The following is a 25,980-nucleotide window of genomic DNA, read 5'->3' as shown; positions in this document are numbered from 1 at the left end:
TGAAACACGCTCGCGTCTTGTACTTGCGGTGTATAAACGTAGATGTAGAAATGGAAGTAGAAACTGTAAGGCAGAAAGTTCGTAAATGGAAGTTTTCCGCCTGTATTGGAAGTGGTCAGAGTGATATGCAAACTAGGCATTGGTTTGGAGCTGACAGATATGGATAACACGAGGGAAAGAGCCATCTGTCTTCGCGAGCGGCGAAAAGTGCGTCAGCAGTGTCGGCGAGCCGTGCAGCAGCGGGATTGGGTGAGCTGAGCTCCACTCGCCTCCCTGCCCCGCCCTTCACGACGGCTCTGGGCGCACTGGGTGTCGGTCGCTGGACGCGGCGTCAGTCCAGTGGTCGATGGGCGATGGGAAGAGAGGACATGCTTTCTCTGGTGCTGCTCGCCGCAGTCGCCCTGGCCGTGTGGCTGTGGGGGCAGCTGAGGCGCCCTCCGGGATTCCCGCCAGGTAAGGCGCCACCTGCCGATGCAGAACGTTCTTACTGAAGGCCCCTACAGACTCACCAACCCTATCGGCCGATAGACCACCTGATCAATTTCATGCCAGCCTACACACGTCCTGACCGACTGCACTCAGCGATTACAGTGCCGCAGCCGCTATTGTTGTGACTTGTTAATCTTAAATTCATTTTATGAGGTCCTGCTTGGTTTTACACAGAAACAAAAACGGGGGGTTTCCCATGGCTATATTACAGGTAACAAGGTCAAACAAAAAATAGGCTGAGACAAAGCTGTGGGCACGTAAGTGGCTAATGCAATGAATGAAATATATCTACGTTATATTATTAACCCTTTCAGTCCCTCTGACTACAATTGTGTATCCTAACTTTTACTGTGTCATAATTTCAACAGAAGTATTTTTCCCCATAGAAACCTCAGGTACACATTTGTGAATGTTTAACCTTTTTATCATGTGCAAGTGCTGCTAACTGTTGAGCATCACTATGAAAATATCAGCAAGTCAATATAGCAATGGGCTGCATCTCATAACCACCAGAGTACATGGATGTGGTTGGTTCACTATATTCCACTGTAAAATTTAATATTGTTATTATTATTACGCAGGATAACTATTGAATGATCGATTTACTATTTAACACAATAGAGAATATTTCATCATCATCATTTCCTTGGGCCTTTGTCCCACTTCAAGGCGGGGCCGGCCATGTTACTATGTATGTGGCAATGTTCGCGTCAGAGGGTGGTTGGATGCCCTTCCTGTCGCCACCCTGCACCCCCCCCCCCCCCCCCTGGGACGGAAGTAGTGTACCCCAGCTGTCTGCGTCTAGTGTAAGCCATCAAATAGTGCGAACGTTTGGAATGTCTGAGAGTCGTCTAACTGAGGGTGGACATGGGGACCAGCCAGTATTTACACAGTGGGATGTGGAAAACCACCTAAAAACCACATCCAGTCTGACTGGCACACCGATCCTCGTCGTTAATGTGCTAGGCGGATTCGATTCGGGGCCGGCGAGCCTATCTGAATCCAGGAAGCAGCGCATTAGCGATCTCGGCTAACCTGGAGGGTCACAATAGAGACTATTTCGTAATTAGTTACTTCACTTCATAAAATTAAGCCAAATACACAAATTATGTTTTGAAAACGGGTAAGTATTTTTGTTTAATCTTGCATAAAAATCATTAAAAAATCACCCAAGAGCATAGCCAAATAAAGAAAAATTTTCCTTCTTCCAGAAAAAATTCAGGTCTGGAAGCGTTAAGGAGCTAGAAGCCGAAGATTTTCGTAATTATCTAACAACGGATGAAACATTCATTTCGGCAGTGCTGAACATCATCAGACCATTCTTAACGATAAACAGTACAATCATAAGAGAGGCTGTAGGCTGCAAGGAGAGGCTGCTAACTACATTAAGACTTCTGTTTAATGGCAGAAGATAAGAGAACCCGAAATTCAGTGCTGTTGTATTCCCACAATTATCTACTAAAATGATTCCTGACACCTGCAGTGTGGTTTTTGTTTGACTGAGGAAACACATCGTGGTGAAACAAGATAGATAAAACAAAAGCCGGCCGCGGTGGTCTAGCGGTTCTAGGTGCTCAGTCCGGAACCGCGAGACTGCTACGGTCGCAGGTTCGATTCCTGCCTCGGGCATGGACGTGTGTGATGTCCTTATGTTAGTTAGGTTTAAGTAGTTCTAAGTTCTAGGGGACTGATGACCACAGATGTTAAGTCCCATAGTGCTCAGAGCCATTTGAACCATAAAACAAAAGACGTTCACGTAAACATTAATAATTTATTTATATATGTAGCCTAAAGGATGACCGGTAAGTCAAAGAAAACGTTCCACATTCGAACAAGACAGACTACATGTGATGCTGGTGAACATCATCTAGTGGCATTTGGTAACAGAAATGGAAAAAAAGCGCACTTTGCTCTTCATAGCATAGCGCTTGGATATAGAATGGGCCTCTTGTAACATTTACACCAATGAAGCAAGGGCGTTTATTGGATTAGCGTCCATTAAATGTCGATAGGTCGGTTTCTAGATTTTGTTTCCGACAAGTATTGGCAATAAAACCTAAAAACAGAAATAGAAAAGATGGACTGACTTTTATTCTCTCTATATGCCACACGAAACCATTATGAATGTATTTTAAAGAAGTGCTTCATTTCTTGTATCTATATTGCTATACTTGTAGCATGTAGTGTGCCACAGATGTCTCTAGTCCTTAAATTTCTTCGGATGCTCTGTCACAGTTTCGTCCGCTTCGCATTCTGTAGAGCACCATTGAATCCCGCATGCAGTGACAAAAGATGAACTTTTGTCGGGCGGGTGGCATGACAGCACTAAACACCTCATAATTTGTTAGGTGAAGTGGTGGGAGGCTTCGGCTGTCATGTGGTCCCACCTGCCCGACATTCCGACAAGGTTAATCGTCGGCCGGTCTGTCAAAACACGTACACACGGCTGTTGGCGTAGATGACGCTGAGAAAAGTAATTTAATATAAGACATATGGGGCCGCAAATGTCACGAAATACTCCAGAACTGGATAACAAATGTTGAATATGTGATGTCACATCCTAAATACAGAGGCTATTCTCAAGCTCATTTGTGAAGGTCTGATTGAGCTACTCAATAATTCCACTCAAGCAGAAGGTGCAAATTTCGAAAGTCTGGGAATGTTGTAAACGTAGTTCAAGGAAAAGAAGTCTTGTAAGTTACTACGGTAACAAGTTAAAAAGTTTAGTACTTAAATACAATGCAAAGACAGTGAAACTCGTGACTGAGACAACGCAGGCTATAAGATCTACTTGCAAATATTAGAGAAAGAATGAAACTGCGTTGCATGGATCGTGCCAAGGATTTCACCCTTCTCAAATTATACAAATAAATTATTATATTTACAAAACCATTTATTTGTGAAAATAACATACCCAAGTGAACTACTGTTGGTAGCCTACTTGACATGTGTACAAGTTTAATATTTTGCTGCAGTGAAATCCAGTGTTTCAGAAAGTCATTACTAATACTGTATATTAACGTGGAAAGACACTCTCTCTCTTTCCAAGCATTTATCACGACTTGCGCGGTCTGCAGGTTAATTGGATGTGGCATGTTAATTCTAAAGGGCGACTGGATGCCCTTCCTGTCACCACCCCGTATCCCCCAGGAAGGAATTAGTGTACCCCAACTGTCTGTGTCTAGTGTAATCCATGGAATAGCGCGAATGTGTGCAGATGTCTATGAGCCTTGTAACTGAGGCGGAACATGAGGACCAGCCTGGTATTCACCTAGTGGGATGTGGAGAACTGCCTAAAAATCACATCCAGGCTGGCCAGCTCACCGGCCCTCGTCGTTAATCTGCCGGGCGAATTCGATCTGGGGCCGGCGCCCCTACCCGAGTGCAGGAAACAGCGCGTTAGCACTCTCAGCTACCCTGGCAGGTGCAGAAAGACACTAACAGCAGCTAATTTCACGAAATTGTAATTTGATTAGTTAAGCTTATGATTGTACGAATCCTTTTTTTGCTTGTGGCTGTTGTATTATAAAAATGAACCGCGATTTTATTGAGAGAATTGTGTAATTCAGGATATTTCAGTTTCATCGCAAGTAATTATGAATAAAAATGATACTGAACAATTTGAAACATTGTAACTGATGTTAGAAACATCTTCATACAGATGTAATGGCACAGTTTATAACCACAGTGCATGTACTGCACTTACAATTAGGCTTCATCATGTATGGCTACTACGAGAAATGTAACATTCCACGTCCTTCCGTACAAAGTAAATAAAATGGGTACACATGTGGAAAGTTATCTTGTGTGTTTGCAATCAAAGTTATCATTTACTGCTTCCTGCACGAATCCCTTTGCACATGTGCAAGGCTATGGGGGTTTACAATTTTGATAGCAAAACATCCAGGGCATTTACTCCGATATTTGTGTCCGATTTCTATTTTTATCAACGTTTTCGATTCACATTCTTATTTTTGTCCTTGTTTTCTTTCCAATGAACCCAATGATGCTGTTAATCACAGTCTAAATTTTATACCGCACTTATTACCAGCCTTCCATACTTCCTATACTTCGAAGACTTGCTGTTCTGAAGAAATGCTAAGAAGTCGAAACCAGTAATGATAGTAGTTGTGTAACTTGAAGCAGAAATATATGATAAAGAAACTCACATTAATTTCCAATTCTTGATGTTCAGGACGAAATTATGATCTTCAGATATGCTGGATAAGGCTGTTGTATTCGAACAGCTTATGTTAAATGAATTGCCGTGTATCGCCACGTCGCAACCTGCATTCATTAGAGGCTTCTCAGTTTCGTATACCTAAAGATATTTATGTGTGTGTGAATTCCTAAGGGACCAAACTGCTGAGCACATCCATCCTGAGACTTACACATTACTTTAACTTATGCTGAGAACAATACACACACCCATGCCCAAGGGAGGACTCGAACCACCAGCGGGAGGGGCCGCGCAATCAGTGACACGGCACCTCAAACCCCGCTGTCACTAGCGCGGCATATGTATTTACCAGTATTTAATTAATAACCTTTCAATAAACTCTAACTCAGTAGCAGATTTGTTTTTCAAATCGAGAAGAGAGCGTAAGATGAACCTGTTCAACCAAATGTCTCGTAACTGTAAAACAATCACACTTCGTCTTCAATATCGATAACTTCCAAAGACTATCTTTGATATTAAGTAAAGTAATTATCTCTCGACTAACTAATAATGCAACTAATAGCTGGTATGCCGTAAATAGTTGACCTCACAAAACAAGACGACTGTCTGATTCCATCAGTAAAATTTTTTGATATATTTGAATCAAATTCCAAAGGTTATGCTGTCCACTATTCTTCACAATATTCCCGTAAAACGTTTCTCAACTCCGTTAATATCAGTCATTGCCTGATATTAGTTCCCAAATAGAATAGTTATTTCAGCGTCACTCCATTCGCATCTAATTAGACGTACGTAACGGTAAGTGTAACACACAGAATGTGACAACATTCACAACACCACATAATACTTAAAAAGTAAATAGCTCCGGCTTATCTAACTTCGCTCAGGTGGGGAAAGACGCCGATGTTTCAGTTATTACATTTGAATCTTTACAAATTTTAACACATTTACGAGGACGTAGTCAAAAGTAATGTCTGAATGTCTGAAAAGTCTTACAACTTTTTACACAAAGTAAACTTTATCACCATTCGACATCTTTATTCTTTATATCGAAAAATTTCGTTCTCAACATGGTTATCCTAGCGACGAACATATTTCTCCCAACGAGAGACCAGTTTGTTGACACCTTCACTGTTTAATGTTTGACTTTGTTGACGAGGCAACAATGTCACATCTGCTTACGCCACTTCCTCATTATCAAAGCGAAGCCCTCGAAGATATTTGTACGTTTTAGAAACAGATGAAAGCCGGATGGGACCATGTCGGGTCTGTATGGAGAACGATCGATGATAATGGATCCAAGGCGTCGGACTGTTGCAGATGTCGGAGCGTACGTCTGTGGTCTGGAATTGTAATGCGGAAGAAGACGGTGCTCCATGTGTAGAACGAACTTTTCTGCAGTTAGGAACTCGGTTATAGAACGCTATTTCCCACACGCCGACGTAGTTACGTTGAACACCGCCATGTTACACGCTAGCGCAGTGGTTCCCAACCTGGGGTAATTACCCCCTGAGGGGCCAAATGAAATTTTCTGAGGGGTAAAAACTTAAACGATTCGATTCTATGACGGTCACAAAACTAAAATATTTTCAAAAGATCATTACTGTTATCGCAATTTTGTAAGACTAGTTTTGATTAGATAAGTTATCAGTAAGTACTTTTTCTCAGTTAGCACCATTAATGCGGTGGAGATCCATTCACTAAGCACATGTATTGTGCTTTGTCGAGTACATCAGCCGGCCACTGTGGCCGAGCGGTTCTAGGCGCTTCAGTCCTGAACCGCGTGACCACTACGGCCGCAGGTTCGAATCCTGCATCGGGCATGGATGTGTGTAATGTCCTTAGGTTAGTTAGGTTTAAGTAGTTCTAGGTTCTAGGGGACTGATGACCTCAGAAGTTATGTCCCATATTGCTCAGAGCCATTTGAACTATTTTTTGAGACACATACGTAACAAATGCTGAATATCGCAAGAAAATACCTTCTCCAAGTTGTGGATAGTAAATGCAGTAGTCCAGAAATTGCTTCATTACTCGCTTCGAAACAGAAAAATGAATTAATTGATAGCACCACTCAACATTAACTGCATAAGGATTACTATAGTGCTTTACACAGTATTATTATTATTAGAGTGGTTAGGCACGAAGCATTAACAGCCTGAAGTCGTCCAGTTTCTGCTAGTTCAGAAGTAAGGAGCAGTATGTCTAGTGCACACATCTGAACTTCTTCGATTCTGAACGGATTTGCTATGTGAAGGTCAAGCAAGTGACGCAGTGGAGAGAAGTAATGCAGGGGATGTATGTTTTGTAACTAGTGCCGGTCCTGACTGTGTATAGTTAGCTTTCTTACCTGAGAAGGAGTTGTAGGTAGTAGATGTGATGCACCATGAATTCCTTCGTTATTCATTCACACACACACACACACACACACACACACACACACACACACACTGCCTATATACCATTCATATTTCATCATTTTAAAAATGAAAGTGTTCCAAGAACATTCTTTCGGAAGGGGGGAGTCAACTGACGGCAGCGGGAGAGAAGGGGAGGGGGGAGCGGGGTACTCTCTAATGTCTGGTTGCACTTAGGGGTAATGAAAAAGAAAGGCTAGGAGACACTCCTCTAGCGGCAGAGGGTTGTAATTGGCGTCAGCGAAGTGGGAAAGTCAGTGTAGTAACATGGATGACACGACATAGTATTGTATTATATTGTATTGAACTGGGGACCTAGAAACTACGGCCGGCCGGGGTGGCCGAGCGGTTCTAGGCGCTACAGTCTGGGACCGCACGACCGCTATGGTCGCAGGTTCGAATCCTGCCTCGGGCATGGATGTGTGTGATGTCCTTAGGTTAGTTAGGTTTAAGTAGTAAGTTCTAGGGGACTGATGACCTCAGAAGTTAAGTCCCATAGTGCTCAGATACATTTTTTTAGAAACTACGGAGAGGCTTCGTCCCCGCCGTAGCCTTCAGTGGCTCACAACCCCACAAGAGGCTACAGCAGTGCACACACTCCACTGCCGTCCCAAACCGAACCAAGGATTATTGTGCGGTCAGGCCCCCAGTGGACCCCCGTGGGAACGTCTAACACCTGATGAGTGTAACCCCAAATGTTTGCGCTGTAGAGGAATGATGGTGTACTCGTACGGGGAGATAGTGTTTGCGCAGCAATCGCCGACATAGTGTAACTGAGGTGGAATAATGGGAACCAGCCCGCATTCGCCGAGGCAGATGGAAAACCACCTTAAAAACCATCCATGGAGTGGCCGGTGACATGACATACTTCATTCAATACTGAGGACAGTATAAAAAATTCGGAGGCATTACTTTTCAGCATGCCCTAGTATGTTTTTTCGGGGAAGTTTGCCTTAGCATTATCTAACGAGATCTTTGCCGACTAATGGTTTTACAATGTCGTCAGCAAATCTTAACGTCTTTGTTCCTTCGCAATGATCATTAATTTTCTCCCAAATTGCTGCTTAGTTTCCTTTCGTGCTTGTTATACACAGTCCATTCACAGCAATGTGACCACCACTAATGTTCGACGTCAACGTGCAATAACCATTCGCAGAGGGCATGTGGCAGCATTAACAATGGAGGGTATATGAAGCACGTCGAGGGACGCGGTAAACAGTGTTGTCGTTGTCGTAGTGCGGAAATGGAGCAAATTATCTGACGTCCAAAAGGTCATGATCATTGGCTTTCGGACCAAGGTTGGAAGCATTTCTGATAAGACAAATGTTTCAAACCGTTCACGTGCCTCCGTGGTTAAGCTATACTGTGCGTGGCAAAATGGCGCTATCCAAAATCGGCGCCGAGGTAACTGTGGTGTACCATGGGGAATGTTTTCGTGGCATTCTCTGGGTGATATCGTCATTCTAGAAGGTACAAAGGATCAGCACATGTATGCATTATCCTTGGGTTCCATGTCTCCTCAACGACCGTTTAGCGGACGGTGCTGTGTGCAGGCCTCGGCAGTAGGCGCCTTGTACATGCACCCCTGCTGGCTGTTGTTTGACGTCGACGAAGTCTAGAATTTACAAGCCAGTACCTCAATTGGACATCCACTGAGTGCCGACAGCTGACTTCTTCAGATGAATCGCGTTTTAAGCTCCATCAGACAGTTGGCCGTTAGCGTATTAGAGCGGGAAACGTCTGAAAGCATACACCCTGCAACAATCGTCGGAAGAGTTATGGTCTGGGGAACGCTTTCATTGCATTCCCTGGGTGATCTCGGCGTTCTGGAAGACACTAACTATCAACACAAGTATGCGTACATCTTTGGGGACCATGTCCACACCCACGTGCATTCTGTTATTTCCTCGGCACGATGACATCTGCCAACAGAACAATACAACGCGTCACACGGCTCGCAGCGTACGTGCGTTGTTCGAAGACCACCAGGATGGGTTTAGCGTACTCACCTGGTCATGAAATTCCCCGGATTCTAACACAGTTGAGAATCTGTGGAACCTCCTCACTTGGGCAACTCGCGTTATGGATTCTCAACCCAGAACCCTAGCACAGCTGGCCACGGCACTGTAGTCGGCATGGCTCCAGCGGTCCGCACTGCAAAAGATGGTTATTCAGGCTTTTCACCAGGACAGCGTATGAGCTGATTGTTAACATAGCGGATTGGCTACAACCACAACTCACTTCGTTTCACGTCTTTCGGTCGTCATACCGAGCGGGGTGTTGCTGTGGTTAGCACAGTGGACTCCCATTCGGGAGCCGGCCGCTGTGGCCTAGCGGTTCTAGGCGCTTCAGTCCGGAACCGCGCTGCTGCTACGGTCGCAAGTTCGAATCCTGCCTCGGGCATGGATGTTTGTGATGTCCTTAGGTTAATTAGGTTTAGGTATTTCTAAATCTAGGGGACTGATGACCTAACATGTTCAGTTCCATAGTGCTTAGAGCCATTTGAACCATTTGAACCCATTGGGAAGGACGAAGGTTCAAACCCATGTCCGGCCATCCTGATTTATATTTTCCGTGGTTTCCCTCAATCACTCTAGGCAAATGCCGGGATGGTTCCTTTGAAAGGGAGTGGCTGACTTCCTTCCACATCCTTCCCCAATACGCTGGGACCGATGACCTCGTTGTTTGGTCCCTTTGTCGAAATGAACCAACCAAACGCCAGACCGATCATCATAACTGCAAACAGAGTGATATGGTGCAGCGATAAGGCACTGACCGAATTTTGGGAGGATGGTGATCCAAAGTCCACTGCACCCGTGAAGATTTGGGTGTTCCAGGATTTCTCTAAATCACTTAATGCCAACGCCAGACTCGTTTCCTCAAAAGGCTCGGTCGCCTGAGCGTGTGTCTCGTCTCTAATAACCTCGTCGCAGACAAGAAGTTAAACTCTAATCGTCCTTCCTCCTTTCTTATAACTACAGCGTAGATTCTGTACATAATGTAGATAATTTTACCCCCTCCCCACCCCCGCCGCCTTCCATCCCTGATAACTTCTGAATCTAAGAGAGTGTATTCCTATCAACATTGTAAAAAAACCTTACTTTACAATTGCAATAAATGTAGCTTTACTTTTTATCAGTTGCTATATTTCTCCGGAATCCTTAAGTGATCTTCCCTTAGGTTGCTTCTACCAGTCGTTAGATTCTTCGGTAGCAAAGTGGTTTTAGAAGTTTGCAGCGAGAACTTATTAAACCGACTATTCGGTAACGCTCATATTTTTTAGCAAGTGCCTTCTTCGGCATTGAAATTAGTAGGACCTATGTTTTTCTTGAGAGTATTATGTTTTATTATGACAAATCTTACAACTGACCTCAATAATTCTGCAGGAACATCGAGTATGTCAGGTCCCTTGTTTCCACGTAGGTCTTTCAGTGTTTAATCAAATTCTTCTTGAAGTGTTGCTTATCCCATTTTATCTTCATGCCCTTCCTCTTCTTTTTCCACAATACCCTCTTCATATTTCTTTTCTTTACATAGCCCTTCTACACATTGCTTTAGTATTTCAAACTCATTCTTTGCGTGGCACTTGCTGAGATCCTGGTTATCATATAGCTAGTTCCCTTTTCTCTGAAATTTTCTTTAATTTACCAACATACGACCGCTATGTTTCCTATAATGATACATGAAAACGTCCCATAAATATTCCCCAGATCATAATCTTGTACACACCGCCTCCTCCAACAATAGCACAGTGTCTATCTCTGAATGTTGTATCGGGACAAGCTGACATCCTTCCACCCTGTAGGCCAGGAAGCCAGATTCATTGGCGAAGGTTAACAATCGGCAGCCAATAGCATTTCAGTTTCCAAACTGTACAGTAAATTCCAGGCATCTTCATAATTTCATACTGATTAGATTCTCCTTCGAAGCGCCATATGTTGTATGTAATGTCTGCCGAACTGTTGTCATAAACAAGAGGTTGGTTGACAAATGGTCAACAAACTCGGCTACATCAAGGATGGGGAGCGAGAACGATCGTATCTTTTTCAAAAGGAACATCGTAGCACTCGATCTCTCAGGTTTCCCCAGCGTCAATGGTGTACTTCCGAGCGATGTTTTAATTTCAGTGAGTACACATAGCAGTGCAACTCGCAACACCTGAAGAAAATGACTGTGTCCGTCATCGAAATATTGTGCGTAGAATGAATATAACAGTTCTACTCAACACCTGGATTCATACCATTATTTCCACATTCATGCGTATACGTTTACAGAAACATAAATTTGGAAGCTTGGGCATGTGTCTAAACTGATTTCACCACTCGACCATTTCGCTAGCTGAGAATGGCACCTCCGGGTTGTTTTGGGCTCTGAGATATAGCTCTGCAGCAGTCTCCTCAGCTATTATTCCCAGTACTATCATAAATGCACTCACTCAGAATAGTTATGGCTCTCTCTACTTTGAGCTCTAAGTCGTCGCGGCTCCGTCCGCCAACCAGCACGTCGTCACTGCTCTTTAGGTCTTCCAGAAGTGGTTCCATGTTGATGTCCCAAAAGAGAAGTCCCAGGACAGAGCCCTGAGGACATCCCTTGGTTACTTTCTTACTGACGTTTCCGCTAGGAGCCGATAGCCAGACCTCCCTGTCTTCAAGCTCCTCAGACAGCCATATAGCGGCCCTGGACAATCCTTCTCCCACAAGCAGGAGAAGAGTGAGGGCCACCACAGGTTGTCAAAGGCGCTGATATCCACCATGATGCCGACGACATAGTTGTGCAGGGCAGAGTCACAGACATCGGCAGCCAGGGCAAATACGTCAGACGCCGACCGACCCGACCGGAATCAGAATTGTCTGTCACTCATCCCGCACAGTACACGGTGTGCTGTCAGTCTGTCTGCTAGCAACCTCTCAAAAAGTTTGCCCAGTAAGTCCAATAAACAGATGGGTCTGTATGACTTAATTTCTGTGGGATCTTTGCCCAGACCGATTTTGATTATTGCTTTTTTCCAAATTGCTGGGAATTTCTCGAGTCGTAGACACCCGTTGTACAACTTAGTGAGAGGTGCCACCAGCTGGGAGGCGAGGAATTGTACCACCTCCGCTATAATGCCGTCTGGGCCAGGAGCCATACCCCTCTTAAGGGCCTTGATTTGGGCAGCTACTTCTTCTTCAGAGAAAGGGTAGATCATATCCCGTCTGGGCCAGGAGCCATACCCCTCTTAAGGGCCTTGATTTGGGCAGCTACTTCTTCTTCAGAGAAAGGGTAGATCATATTGTTGATCTCATAGGCCCTTCGGTCTTCCCTTCTGATTCTTTTTTGTTCTTCTGAATCCTCTTCCTCTTCAGGCAACAGGACCCGAAGGAGGACCTTGGCGGTTTCCCGCCAAGTGTCCATCATCCGGTCCCCATCCCTGATGCTGGATAACACTGTAGGTGATCTTATTTTTTCCTGTACAGGTTTGTAAGGGGCACCCCAAGGGTCTATAGCCAATTGGCTTTGCACATAGTTTCCCCAACTCCTCATCCTGACTGCCCTGAGCTCCTGTTGAAATTAGTCTTTGCTCTCTCTATAGACTTGCAGCCATCGTTGCTTTTCTCCCCAGACAACAGTCCGCTGGTAATACCTCATCGCCCTCCTTACAGCCTGGCGCATCTGTCCCAGTTCGGCCGACCATGGTGTGGGGGTGGCTGCGACAGCTCTCCTCCTGGTTGGTACAGCTGCGCTTACTGCCCTGGTAATTGCTTGTGCCAGTTCTTCAGCGTATTCCTCCACGTTTTCATCACCATCTGGCAACATCGGGATGTCGCACTCCGTCGCTAAGCGGTCTCAGTTTGTCTTATTATAATTAAGCTGTATCTCTCACCCTTTGTCCCAGTAGCACTCCCTGTCCCCTGTAGTAAAGGTTATTAGATTGTGTTGTCGTTATCCTGTCCCATACTTTCCAGCCTGTGATTTTTCTGACAAGATTTGGCGTTACTAAAGTAACATCAATGTTTGTACCTTCCCCCCCCCCCTCCGCCTGAGTAGGTGGGGGGTACCCTTACCTGTTGGCGACCACAAGTTGCAGTGGCATGATCGTTTCCTCTGCCTTTTCCCCTCAGTCGTCTTGAGTGCCACTGAACCATTGGGGGGACTTTGCATTTATGTCTGCAGTCATGATAAATTTACCCCCCTGCAATGCCGTGGCTACTTGTGTTAACTTATCCAAGAATTCATCTATTCCTCTTCCATATTGGAAGTACATGTTGATGACGTATAACACTTCTGCTGCTGATTGTAGCTCCACGACATTGCAGTGGTCATTGGAAAATTATGCGAGGACTGTGGCTCTTAAGGCTCTGTTGGTGATTATGACTGCGGCCTTTGGTTCTGCTCCACAGTAAATCACTTGTCAATTGGCAGTCATGAATGGGATCCGCCCAGCTTGGGAGTACGGCTCCTGCAGACAGAGCATGTCCGGACTCTTCTCCTCCACCACATTTAAGAGCTCCTGCAGGACTAATTTACTATTGTGACTGCTAATCTGTCCCACGTTTAAACGGCTCACGTCGAAAATCTGTATGGATGTGTGACTCTGGCCAATTCTTAGACCAATCGTGGGCTGCTCTTCCGTTAGTGATGACAGTTTGGTTGTACAGTTCATCAAGATCAAATTCTTCGTTACGTCTTTCAGACATTTTTTTAACCATGTGCCACAGCGCCCCAAAGTCAGTATGGAGATTTGTTGCCTTCAGCTGAATTCTACCTACAGCCTCCACCAGCGGGAAGATGATGTATTCGTGGCCGAAACGCACCACATGCCTTAAGGCTGTGGTGTGGACAGCCGGCTCCTCTAGACGAGATAATTGCCGAGTGTGCTCCAGGTTGGGGTGTATTCTTGCAGGATCAATTCCGATTCCTCTCTGAGGTGGTGAGCGTGCAGGTGAGCCTGTGCTGTTTACAACATTGCTCTGGACATGTTCTTTAGTACTTCTTTCTTTGCTCTCTTGCATCGGTGAACTCCCTACCACAGGATGCCTTTGTGGCCGTAGTTGATCTTCGGTCGACCTTAGTCCCCGGCTGGGAGGCGAGGGAGCATTTTCCTGACCACAGAGGTCTGTTTGAATGCACACGTCTTTCATCACTATTGCGTGAGATTGGAACTTTGTGAATTTTTGAATAAATTCTCTAAATTTATACGCCCTCATTGCATCCCTCAACCTTTTGCTCGGGGACTTCCTCTTCGGCTTCCTGTGTGCAGATATAGCCTCAGCCATAGTCTATTCGAGCAATTAGTCTTTGCTCTAACATCCTGTGAGTAGGGCAGTTCCTTCTGGTGGTATTGCACGACTTCCTTCCTCTTTTTGTGCGCGGAATGCAAACCCCGGTTTTACTGCAATTTTTTCTGATGTGATCCTCCGCCCAACACCTGGAGCAGACCGGCTTTCTTTCGCAATGCTTATGCACGTGGTCCAAGTTACCACAGTTGTGGCGTCGGGGAACTACTAAATAGTCTCTAACATTAATGGCTTGAAATCCAGTGTATATTCTCCGCATAGTTGTGAGTTTGCGTGTGGTCCCGTTTTGAAACGAAGCTTAAAGTCATTTTTAAAGGTTTCCCATTCCACGGTGTCAAAATTGTGTTTGTAAATAGTCTCGTATATGTCACATTCGCCGGCCGGAGTGCCCGAGTGGTTCTAGGCGCTTCAGTCTGGAACCGCGCGACCACTACGGTCGCAGGTTCGAATCGTGCCTTGGGCATGGATGTGTGTGATGTCCTTAGGTTAGTTAGGCTTAAGTAGTTCTAAGTTCTAGGGGACTGATGACCTCAGATGTTAAGTCCCATAGTGCTCAGAGCCATTTGTCACATTCCTTTAGCGCAAGTGGCACATCATACAGGATCACCAGCGGCTTACGCTTTTTTGGTGGTTCGCATTTAATAGCTTTGTTTAGTTTGGGATTTTTTAGAATTTTGTCCCCGTCCTCTGGTTAGCAGATGAAATAAAAAATTAGTACAGTATAACCTGATACATTACCGAGTTTTGCTTTACTTCGTCGGCGTTGTCCTTTGCGTGCAGTGGCCACGTTGGATGAGAAGTTGTAGACTATTTCATTTCGTAACATCAACGACCATGGCACTTCATTCAATACCACTAGGACATTTACTTATTGAGCGAACTGTATAAAAAGCGAGGCATAAGTAGAATTTGTTTTTGAAAATGATGCGACTGTTAGAAAAGCATGAAGAGGTATGAAGACCACGCTTTAATTTAAAGTCATAGGAATACTGTCGCGGAAATCAGGCAAAATAAATTAATAATAATTCAGTATAGCAAATGACACTATATCGTTCCAGAGCCCATTTTTTAATTCTCAAACTTCTATGAAGTATAAATGCAGACTGAAGCGACGAATGAAAATTTGTATCAAGGACAAGATTCGAACCCCCATCGCCTGCTCACTAGGCAGATGCGCTAGCTACTATGTCACCTTGGTACAATGGCTTCCTACAACTGCACGGATCTCGCTTTCACGCCTCCGTCCTCAGTTGAAATTCCATTTCACGCCTTAGCCCACTTGGTATTCCCCCTAAACAGGAACGGCACTGCAGAGGCTTTTCAACTTTATTGGATTTGCACCTCAGACTTGAAAGGTCTCTTCAACCATATAATGGCTTCCTACAACTGCACGGATCTCTCTTTCACGCCTCCGTCCTCAGTTGAAATTCCATTTCACGCCTTAGCCCACTTGGTATTCCCCCTAAACAGGAACGGCACTGCAGAGGCTTTTCAACTTTATTGGATTTGCACCTCAGACTTGAAAGGTCTCTTCAACCATACTATTCCATTTCATTAAAGCACTTACACCTGAGTTTCAGGCAGGATCCCCCGTGTAGTTCAATGCTGAGGTGCTTTTGCAGTTCAGTTGGACAGTGCAGTTGGACAGCCTCTGCAAAACTGTTCGAGTTTAGAGGGAATACCAAGTGGGCTGGAGCGTAAATGGGAAATAGGAATAAGGAGGGAGGCGTGCTTCGGTAGTCCGTCAGTTGTGCAAAGAGACTGTGCCAGGGTGGCATAGAGGTCAGTGCATCTGTCTAGTGAGTAGAAGACCTGGGTTCGAATCGGCGCTGGCGCAAATTTTAATTCGTCACTTCAGTCTGCATATTTTCCTTCCTAACATGAGAAAAAGTTGTGTCTTTGTCAAACTGTATTTTACTGCCACTTAATTAGCAGTGACTCATAAATGACTGTCATTTTCATACAAAGAGGAAGAGACGTTTAAATCTTTGGTTTTTGAAACAAATGCTACATGTTTGAGCATTTTGACGTAAAAAAGTAAAGTATCCTCCTCCTGAGGGTTGGTGCTGACACTTTAGTAGTCCTGGTCCTTTTGTCTCTGGTGTGCACATGTCTTCCTCTGACGTCAGAGCTAACTTTTCCAGTTTAATGTGGACCCCGTACTACAGAGCAGCTTCGTATGTTTACATTAATAAATCAGTGCTAAAAGTGGAATACGCGATAAGTAACAGAAAACAATGCAAAAGAATCTAACCTCAGATCTTTTTGACTACACGTACTAATCCAATGAGTCGCTTTAGTTTTTGTTTTCCGTTTTTGCTGTGACCACTTGAATATACATCTATGTCTTTCATTTCTGTATCGCAGATCGCTGTTAGGGCGGTGTTAGTTTTAGTCTCAGAATGTGTGCTTGTGGCTACAGAGAAGTCGATTATTAGATTGATCGCTTCACTTGCAACTTCCTGTAGAAATGCTAAATTACATTTACAGCAGTGCAACTCACCTCTTCGCTGCACCAGGTTGCGTAGGTACGCGGAGACGTTCTGGGGCCGTCCTTCAAATTGGGGTCGCGTGAGGATCTCGCTTATGAGGTTCTTGGTGGAGACGATGACGATCAGGTCGCCCCCCGGACGAAGGCCCAGCAGGGGCGATCCGTACCTCTGGGCGAGATACGTGAACGCCTCGCGCTGCGATCCCAACTTCTCGCTCAGACGGCGGACGTCCCCTGTAGTTGCCCACCAGGGGAAGCCATGTCAGACCTGGCGAGGGAACCAGACAGACCTCTTTAAGAGTATTCCTTAACGAAGGGATTTTAACACCCTTGTGCAATTTATAGCTAAGCTGTCTTCTACGTCATGCCATATTTTCTTGATAGTAGCAGGAGTTTACTGAAATTCTTGCTGCAATATTAAATACTACATTCGAATATACAGGGTGTTACAAAAAGGTACGGCCAAACTTTCAGGAAACATTCCTCACACACAAATAAAGAAAAGATGTTATGTGAACATGTGTCCGGAAACGCTTTATTTCCATGTTAGAGCTCATTTTAGTTTCGTCAGTATGTACTGTACTTCCTCGATTCACCGCCAGTTCGCCCAATTGAAGGAAGGTAATGTTGACTTCGGTGCTTGTGTTGACATGCGACTCATTGCTCTACAGTACTAGCATCAAGCACATCACCGAGCGAGGTGGCGCAGTGGTTAGCACACTGGACTCGCATTCGGGAGGACGACGGTTCAATCCCGTCTCCGGCCATCCTGATTTAGGTTTTCCGTAATTTCCCTAAATCGTTTCAGGCAAATGCCGGGATGGTTCCTTTGAAAGGGCACGGCCGATTTCCTTCCCAATCCTTCCCTAACCCGAGCTTGCGCTCCGTCTCTAATGACCTCGTTGTCGACGGGACGTTAACCACCAACCACCACCATCAAGCACATCAGTACGTAGCATCAACAGGTTAGTGTTCATCACGAACGTGGTTTTGCAGTCAGTGCAATGTTTACAAATGCGGAGTTGGCAGATGCCCATTTGACGTATGGATTAGCAAAGGGCAATAGCCGTGGCGCGGTACGTTTGTATCGCGACAGATTTCCAGAACGAAGGTAGCCGACAGGCAGACGTTCGAAGCAATTGATCGGCGTCTTAGGGAGCACGGAACATTCCAGCCTATGACTCGCGACTGGGGAAGACCTAGAACGACGAGGACACCTGCAATGGACGAGGCAATTCTTCGAGCAGTTGACGAGAACACTAATGTCAGCGTCAGAGAAGTTGCTGCTGTACAAGGTAACGTTGACCACCTCACTGTATGGAGAGTGCTACGGGAGAACCAGTTGTTTCCGTACCATGTACAGCGTGTGCAGGCACTATCAGCAACTGATTGGCCTCCATGGGTACACTTCTGCGAATGGTTCATCCAACAATGTGTCAATCCTCATTTCAGTGCAAATGTTCTTTTTGCGGATGAGGCTTCATTCCAACGTGATCAAATTGTAAATTTTCACAATCAACATGTGTGGGCTGACGAGAATCCGCACGCAATTGTGCAGTCACTTCATCAACACAGATTTTCTGTAAACTTTTGGGCAGGCATTGTTGGTGATGTCTTGATTGGGCCCCATGTTCTTCCACCTACGCTCCATGGAGCACGTTATCATGATTTCATACGGGATACTCTACCTGTGCTGCTAGAACATGTGCCTTTACAAGTACGACACAACATGTGGTTCATGCACGATGGAGCTCCTGCACATTTCAGTCGAAGTGTTCGTACGCTCCTCAACAACAGATTCGGTGACCCATGGATTGGTAGAGGCGGATCAAATCCATGGCCTCCACGCTCTCCTGACCTCAACCCTCTTGACTTTCATTTATGGGGGCATTTGAAAGCTCTTGTCTACGCAGCCCCGGTACCAAATGTAGAGACTCTTCGTGCTCGTATTGTGGACGGCTGTGTTACAATACGCCACTCTCCAGGGCTGCATTAGCGCATCAGGGATTCCATGCGACGGAGGGTGGATGCAAGTATCCTCGCTAACGGAGGACATTTTGAACATTTCCTGTAACAAAGTGTTTGAAGTCACGCTGGTACGTTCTGTTGCTGTGTGTTTCCATTCCATGATTAATGTGATTTGAAGAGAAGTAATAAAATGAGCTCTAACATGGCAAGTAAGCGTTTCCGGACACATGTCCACATAACATATTTTCTTTCTTTGTGTGTGAGAAATGTTTCCTGAAAGTTTGGCCGTACCTTTTTGTAATACCCTTTATATTCACGCATGACTTCCCTACAACAGTTCAACTGCATGATGGCCGCAAAAAGTAAGAAATGGACACTTGGGAAAAAGATACGATGCACCACGAAGGAATTATCCGAATGGAACAGATATCAGTAGATGTGGCGTATACGTACAGTAAAACAAGTGACTGCAATTACAGAAAAACTGGATGACGTGTTCATGAGAAAGGGCTTTACATATTGAGCAAGTCAATACCGTGTCCGTCACTGGGATTCAGTTCGAAGCGGGACTCATCACTGAAACACTTCTACTCCAGTCAATGAGGTTCCATGCCAAAAACCTGCCTGGAGACACTCTGGACAGCGTGAGATACCAGCCGGACTATCACGGTGCCTGACAACCGGAAGTGATGGTCCACAGTGCCATTTCATTTGATAGCGCGACCCCTTTGGTTGTCATCCGCGTCACCCTTGCAGCACAGTGGTATGTTGACGATATTCCACGCCCCGTTTTGTTCCCTTCATGCCAAACCACCATGAGCATACATTTCAGCAAGACAATCCAACCGCACACAGCGCGAGTTTCTATTGCCTGCCTTTGTCCTTGCCAAACCCTACCTTGGCCAGCAAGGTTTTCGCATCTCTCCCCCCACTGAGAATGTTTGGAGCATTGCGGACAGGACGCTCTAACCAGCCTAACATTTTCACGATTTAATCCGGCATAATTTTGTATGATATCCCTCAGGAGGTCATCCAACAATTCTGGAAATCAACGCACAGTCGAATACCTGCTTGCCAGGGCCAGAGGTGGACCAGTGCGCTACTGAGTTGCTCAATTTGTCAAGCTCTTACTCTTGAATATATCATCCAATTCTTCTGAAACTGCAGTAATTTGTTTGCCTGTACGTCAACATTGCGTCTATCGATTTCCGTCCCAGTCTGATAATTCCTTCGTTTTGGGTGTTTTTTTTATATTCTTTATTTTTATATTTTTTGTTCTAGAGAGTACGATACTAAGCTAAATATTCTCTGTACTTAAAATCAATAATGCTCCTCAAAATAAAGAAGTTTCCAAGCCCTGATGCAACTCCTATTCGGTCCTACAGGTAATATGATGTGAAATAGCCCCTTAGGTATCTCACGTTAATTGAAGATCTCTCGCTATAATGGACAAGAACGAAATTCAGTTATACTTAAGGTTAAAAGAAGGTGTGCACAGTATTACAGACTAATATAAGCGATATCCTTCTGTTGTAAAAACTTAGATTATATTCTAAGGCCGGCCGGTGTGGCCGAGCGGTTCTAGGCGCTTCAGTCTGGAACCGCGCGACCGCTACGGTCGCAGGTTCGAATCCTGCCTCGGGCATGGATGTGTGTGATGTCCTTAGGTTAGTTAAGTTTAAGTAGTTCTAAGTTCTAGGGGACTAATGACCTCAGGTGTTCAGTACCATAGTGCTCAGAGCCATTTGAACCATTTTTATATGCTAAGCTCGACCAGTATGAACTACTTTGAGAAAAGGACATCAGACACTCATATGAAACATACTGTGCACCATATGCCGAAAACAGAAGTAGTTTGGCCAGGGTGGTGACAGCACGTTCTGTTACTGCACATTGCATACATTAGGGGCATGCATACGTTCAGGGGCAAACTTGATTGATTTATGACCCCCTGGGGATTAACTGATTTATGATCCCCTTCCATCCTACTGAGAAACTCTTTGATCTCGCCGACAGCCTTCCTGCCTGGATCACTAAAATAAACCCTCCCGTCTCATTCCCTACCCTTGATTTGTAACCTCCGTCCAGAGAAATTCTGTCGAAAGCCTTTCTCCCTCACACTTCCAGTTCAGTTGAGATCCGCTTCCCCTCCCTTGAATTATGATAATTCATCTCTCCGAGAAATCCTCACCGCTGTTTTTCCCCATCCCCCGGCTCCCCCCCCCCCCCCCCTATCCCTGCACCACTTACGGTCCAATTGCGCTATCCAGAAATCCTCTTGACATCTCCCTTTAACCTATTGTGCTGATTTTTCACCTTTCCTCCCTGCAACACCTACAGCTCGACTGCGATATCGAAATCCGGACAGTTTTCCAGTCATTACCCAACCTCTTCTGAATGCATATCTAAACAATTTGACTGCGTCTTCATATACACGCACACGCCCTCCGCTGGGCTGCGCCATGCACCTGTGTCCACTTCCGCCCTGCAAGTCGGTCAAGAGACACACGCAGTCCGCTGGAAGCCGCATCGGGCTCGGGCCTGTGACACAGCACCGCACCGCGAGGGATGCCAGCTATCAATATTACGCTCACATCTCGCGGAATCAGCGTACTGGCCGTACAGAGATACTCAATGAATACCGAAATTACAGGATGCATACTGAACGTCCAGGGGGCTTCTCTGCTCGCAACAGTGGATCCAAGCTACAGTCTTGTGGCCATCCGGCCAACAGGTCACCTTGCAGGCGAGGTCCCCATTGTTGGTGACGGCGTCCTTTGCTTTGAAATTCCCACCTCAAACGGGTACTTCCGGTTGCAACACCCGCGCCTCAAACCAAGAGACCACGCAGTCCCAGAATACTGTGCTCCTATTGACTTAAACACACTGAAGAGCCAAAGAAACTGGTACACCTCCCTAGTATCGTGTAGGACCCCGAAGGCACGCAGAAGTGCCGCGACACGGCGTGGTATGGACTCGACTACTGTCTGAAGTAATTGCGTTGGGGTTGGGTTGTTTGGGGGAGGAGACCAAACAGTGAGGTCAACGGTTTCATCGGATTAGGGAAGGATGGGAAGGGAAATCTGCCGTGCGCTTTCAAAGGAACCATCCCGGCATTTACCTGAAGTGATTTAGGGAAATCACGGAAAACTTAAATCAGGATGGCCGGACGCGGGATTTAACCATCGTTCTCCCGAATGCGAGTGCAGTGTGCTAACCACTGCGCCACCTCGTTCGGTCCTGTCTGAAGTAGTGCTGGAGGGAAATGCACCATGACTTCTGCAGGGCTGTCCATAATTCCGTGAGGCTACGTGTGGCTGGAAATCTCTTCTGAACAGCACGTTGCCAGGCATCCCAGATATGCTCAATAATGTTCGTGTCTGGGGAGATTGGTGGCCAGTGGAAGTGTTTAAACTCAGAAAAGTGTTCTTGGAGCCACTCTGTAGCAATTCTGGACGTGTGGGGTGTCGCATTGACCTGCTGGAATTGTGCAAGCCCATCGTACGTGTCACCTGTCAGAATCGTATCTAGACGTATCAGGGGTCCCTTATCACTCCAAATGCACACGCCCCACAAAATTACAGAGCCTCCAGAAGCTTGAACCGTCCCCTGCTGACTTGCAGGGTCCATGGATTCATGAGGTTGTCTCCTTATCTGGACACGTCCATCCGCTCGATAAAATTTGAAACATGACTCGTGCGAACAGGCAACATCTTTCCAGTCATCGACAGTCCAATGTCGGTGTTCACGGGCCCAGACGAGGCGAAAAGCTTTTTGTCGTGCAGTCATCAAGGGTACACCAATAGGCCTTCGACTCAGTAAGCCCATTTCGAGTATGTTTCATTGACTCATTCGCACGTTGACACTTGTTGACAGCCCAGCATAGAAATCTGCAGCAATTTGCGGAAGGATTGCGCTTCTGTTACGTTAAACTATGTTCTTCAGTCGTCGTTAGTCCTGTTCTTGCAGGATCATTTTGCGGACATAGCGATGTCGGAGATTTGATTTTTTACCAGGTTCCTGACATTCACGGTACAGTCGAGAAGTGGTAGTACGGGAAAGCCCCACTTCATCGCTACCTCGGAGATGCTGCATCCCATTGCTCGTACGCCGACTGTAACATTACGTTCAAATGCACTTAAATCTTGATAACCTGCCATTGTAGCAGCAGTAACGGATCTAACAACTGCGTCAGACACTTTTTGTATTATATAGGCGTTGCCGACAGCAGCGCCGTATTCTGCCTGTTTACATACAGTATCCTGTATTTGAATACACATCTCTGTACCAGTTTCTTTGGCGCTTCAGTGTATTACAATTGGAGCACCAATCTGCTGGCATTCGAGAATGAGCGAAGTATCAGAAACACTTCCTCCTCATGACACCTGCGATTCTGTAACAAATCTGGCTTTGTAATAACAATATCTACATCATCCCTATGATTGCACATAGTTAACACATTAAATCTTTCGTACCCTCGTGACTGAGCATGCACATTGATGTATTGAAATTACATTTTTTTCTCCACGAAATATCGAAGAATCTATACTGATCATCCTCGCAACCATTTCATTTTCTACGCACATGTCGGAACGCTGGCCGTTACACGTTAAAATGTTAGCGTTTCTTCCAAGATATCGAAATCATTCTGTCTACGAGTGCGGTGAATCACAAATCAGGTGTTTCTAGTAAAACACTTTTCAAAGACATATCACATCAAAACACATTAACCAGCTCCATAGGATTTCTAAATTGCGACAGGCGTCATACATGCAGCAGGTGATTGAATTTCCACATCACTCAATGAATGGCGTTTCGACAAGGATCAGAGTAAGCTCCCTACTGTAACGTCTCCTGGCAAAACACATATTATATGTGGTAAAAAAAAAAATTGAACTGGATGATTATAATTTTATTCCTGCATGGACAATGATTGTGTGAACTTTATGTAATGAAGAGTAACCATTACGTGTCATGTTTTATACTTGTATAGAATTAGGTATCGATTTATTAAAGATAATGTCTGTGTCGGCGAGTACTGAAACCACTACAGACGAAACTTATTAAATATCAAACAAGGATGTAAATGTGTTAAACCGGGTATAAATAGTAGTGACCGAGCATTAATTTCTCTGTCGTGTTTTTGGAGTTTCGTGAGTAGGAACAGTCAAAAAAATGGTTCAAATGGTTCTGAGCACTATGGGACTTAACATCTGTGGTCATCAGTCCCCTAGAACTTAGAACTACTTAAACCTAACTAACCTAAGGACAACACACACATCCATGCCCGAGACAGGATTCGAACCTGCGACCGGAGCGGTCACGCGGTTCCAGACTGAAGCGCCTAGACCGCACGGCCACACCGGCCGGCTAGGAACAGTCTGTGACGCCATATTGTATGCTTGCGTAGCATTCTTTTGGTATTTTATCCCATCCTTTTACTACACTTTCAGCTATTTAAATATTATTCGTGGTGCTGAGCTGCGCTACGAACGAACGAGCCGCTGCCGTGACGCATTCAAACTGCATTGAATGAAACCAATCATACCGCAAGGAAGCGGACAGGTAATAGTGAACGAAAATTATTCTTTCAGCTGTCAGGATTGCAGGGCAGAGCAGCAGGTTTTATGATGTGTTTTACAGGTGAACGCTGGCTGCGGATGATGATATATTATTAACAGTGCAAAAAGATAATTTACCTTCATGACATAAAAGAAATCTTGCTGGGGGTAGTTTTGATCTGGCAAACGTTATAGTAAAAATATTTTTTTCTCTGATAATAGTCTCATATTCTCGTGTTAGTCGTGGTACTTATTGGTGTTTTAATGCTAACAAAAATCCACTGCAAAATTTTGATGTTGAACAAACATTGTGTAATGTAGCATCAGTATTGATAAAAAATAATTTTCAGTAATTTTTCAATAACTATAAAGTAAGAAAGATATGTTGAACTTTATAGCGAGTTTTATAGAAAGCCAGATCCAGAATAATAAGAACATAATATATTTTGTTTCGTTGAAAATTAATGATCCAAATAAAGTCACAGCACAGCATCGCTAAAAAGTATTTCAGGGCTCCTTTCGTAGCAACATATTTTATCTCATCCATTCATCAATATATTAGGTGTTACGTGAGCAATAACAAAGAGAGCGAAACTACCTCGTGACACCTGCAAGGAACTAATTAATTCAGTCATAAACATTACGCACTTAGCAAATTTTTGTAACATCACACAAAGTAACACTGAATTCCCTCACGTATTTTCCAGAGTCGTGATACTGTGTTGGCAGGTTGAAAGAGAAGGAATACGTGTTATTCAGTCACCAGAAGGTGTATAAGACGATCGAAGTGCTGGTATACAGTAAGAGAACTTCCGTACTGAATCTTCACAAAATTTCCATGGAGAACTTTAGCAACACAGGCGGTGGCTACCCAAGCATACTGCGCAGAACATTATAATTATTATTATTATTATACTATTATTATTGTTATTACTGTTATTATTTCACATCATGATTGGAAGTGGTAGTAAGAATTTCAAATGTCATGCTATGTCCTTCTTTAGTGAAACAATTTGCGGGAAACAAGTTACATAATAATTTGATCAGTAACTTTATCATCACGACTGGAATCAGTGGTGTACAAACCGATTGTGAGAATTTCAAGTAAGCCACATCTATCACAAAACCTACTCACCTTAACCTATTATTTTGTTATGGAAGACAGAGCACACTCTGTTATTTGACCCGTTCCGAAATTATGCCTCTACTCTTAAACAATGAAAAAACAGCAAAGCAGCAGTACTTTGTAAACCAATAGCTGTTGTCATGCTTAGATGTCTGAAAATCCAGTGTATAACCGCCGTAGGGCGTAATCCCCGGCCTCGCGGAACCGCCAACTACCTGGCCAAGAGTTCGGACAGCGACTGCCTCCGCTACGCACTTGCACACCAAGAGAACTTTGTCTCAGGCATATTTACCAATATTATTATAGTTAAATATTACGACTGCAATGCTAATCTGGTGGCATTCGGCAACGAGCGAAGTATCGGGAATACCTTCTCCTCCTAACGTCTGTTGTTCTGTAACGGATTTCATGTTGAAATATCGGTATCTACTCTAGTATTGCCTGTGGTCGAAATTCGATCAACTGAGTCAATGG

The 25,980-nt window shown here is 44.8% G+C and overlaps 1 protein-coding gene across 1 annotated transcript in view; it reads left to right on the top strand.

The window, feature by feature from the left end:
* The first annotated feature begins 297 nt into the window (after positions 1 to 297).
* LOC124795919 (methyl farnesoate epoxidase-like) overlaps positions 298 to 25,980 on the top strand; it is a 325,562-nt gene continuing 299,879 nt past the window's right edge. The window contains exon 1 of the mRNA XM_047260000.1: positions 298 to 453. Within this exon, the coding sequence (XP_047115956.1) occupies positions 354 to 453 (100 nt within the window). The 5' untranslated portion in view covers positions 298 to 353. The remainder of the gene's footprint in view (positions 454 to 25,980) is intronic.

The sequence above is a fragment of the Schistocerca piceifrons genome, chromosome 4, assembly GCF_021461385.2.
Source record: "Schistocerca piceifrons isolate TAMUIC-IGC-003096 chromosome 4, iqSchPice1.1, whole genome shotgun sequence".
In the NCBI taxonomy this organism is placed as follows: domain Eukaryota; kingdom Metazoa; phylum Arthropoda; class Insecta; order Orthoptera; family Acrididae; genus Schistocerca; species Schistocerca piceifrons.
The sequence above is the reverse complement of the archived record's forward strand: the minus strand, read 5'-3'. Positions and strand labels throughout refer to the sequence as shown.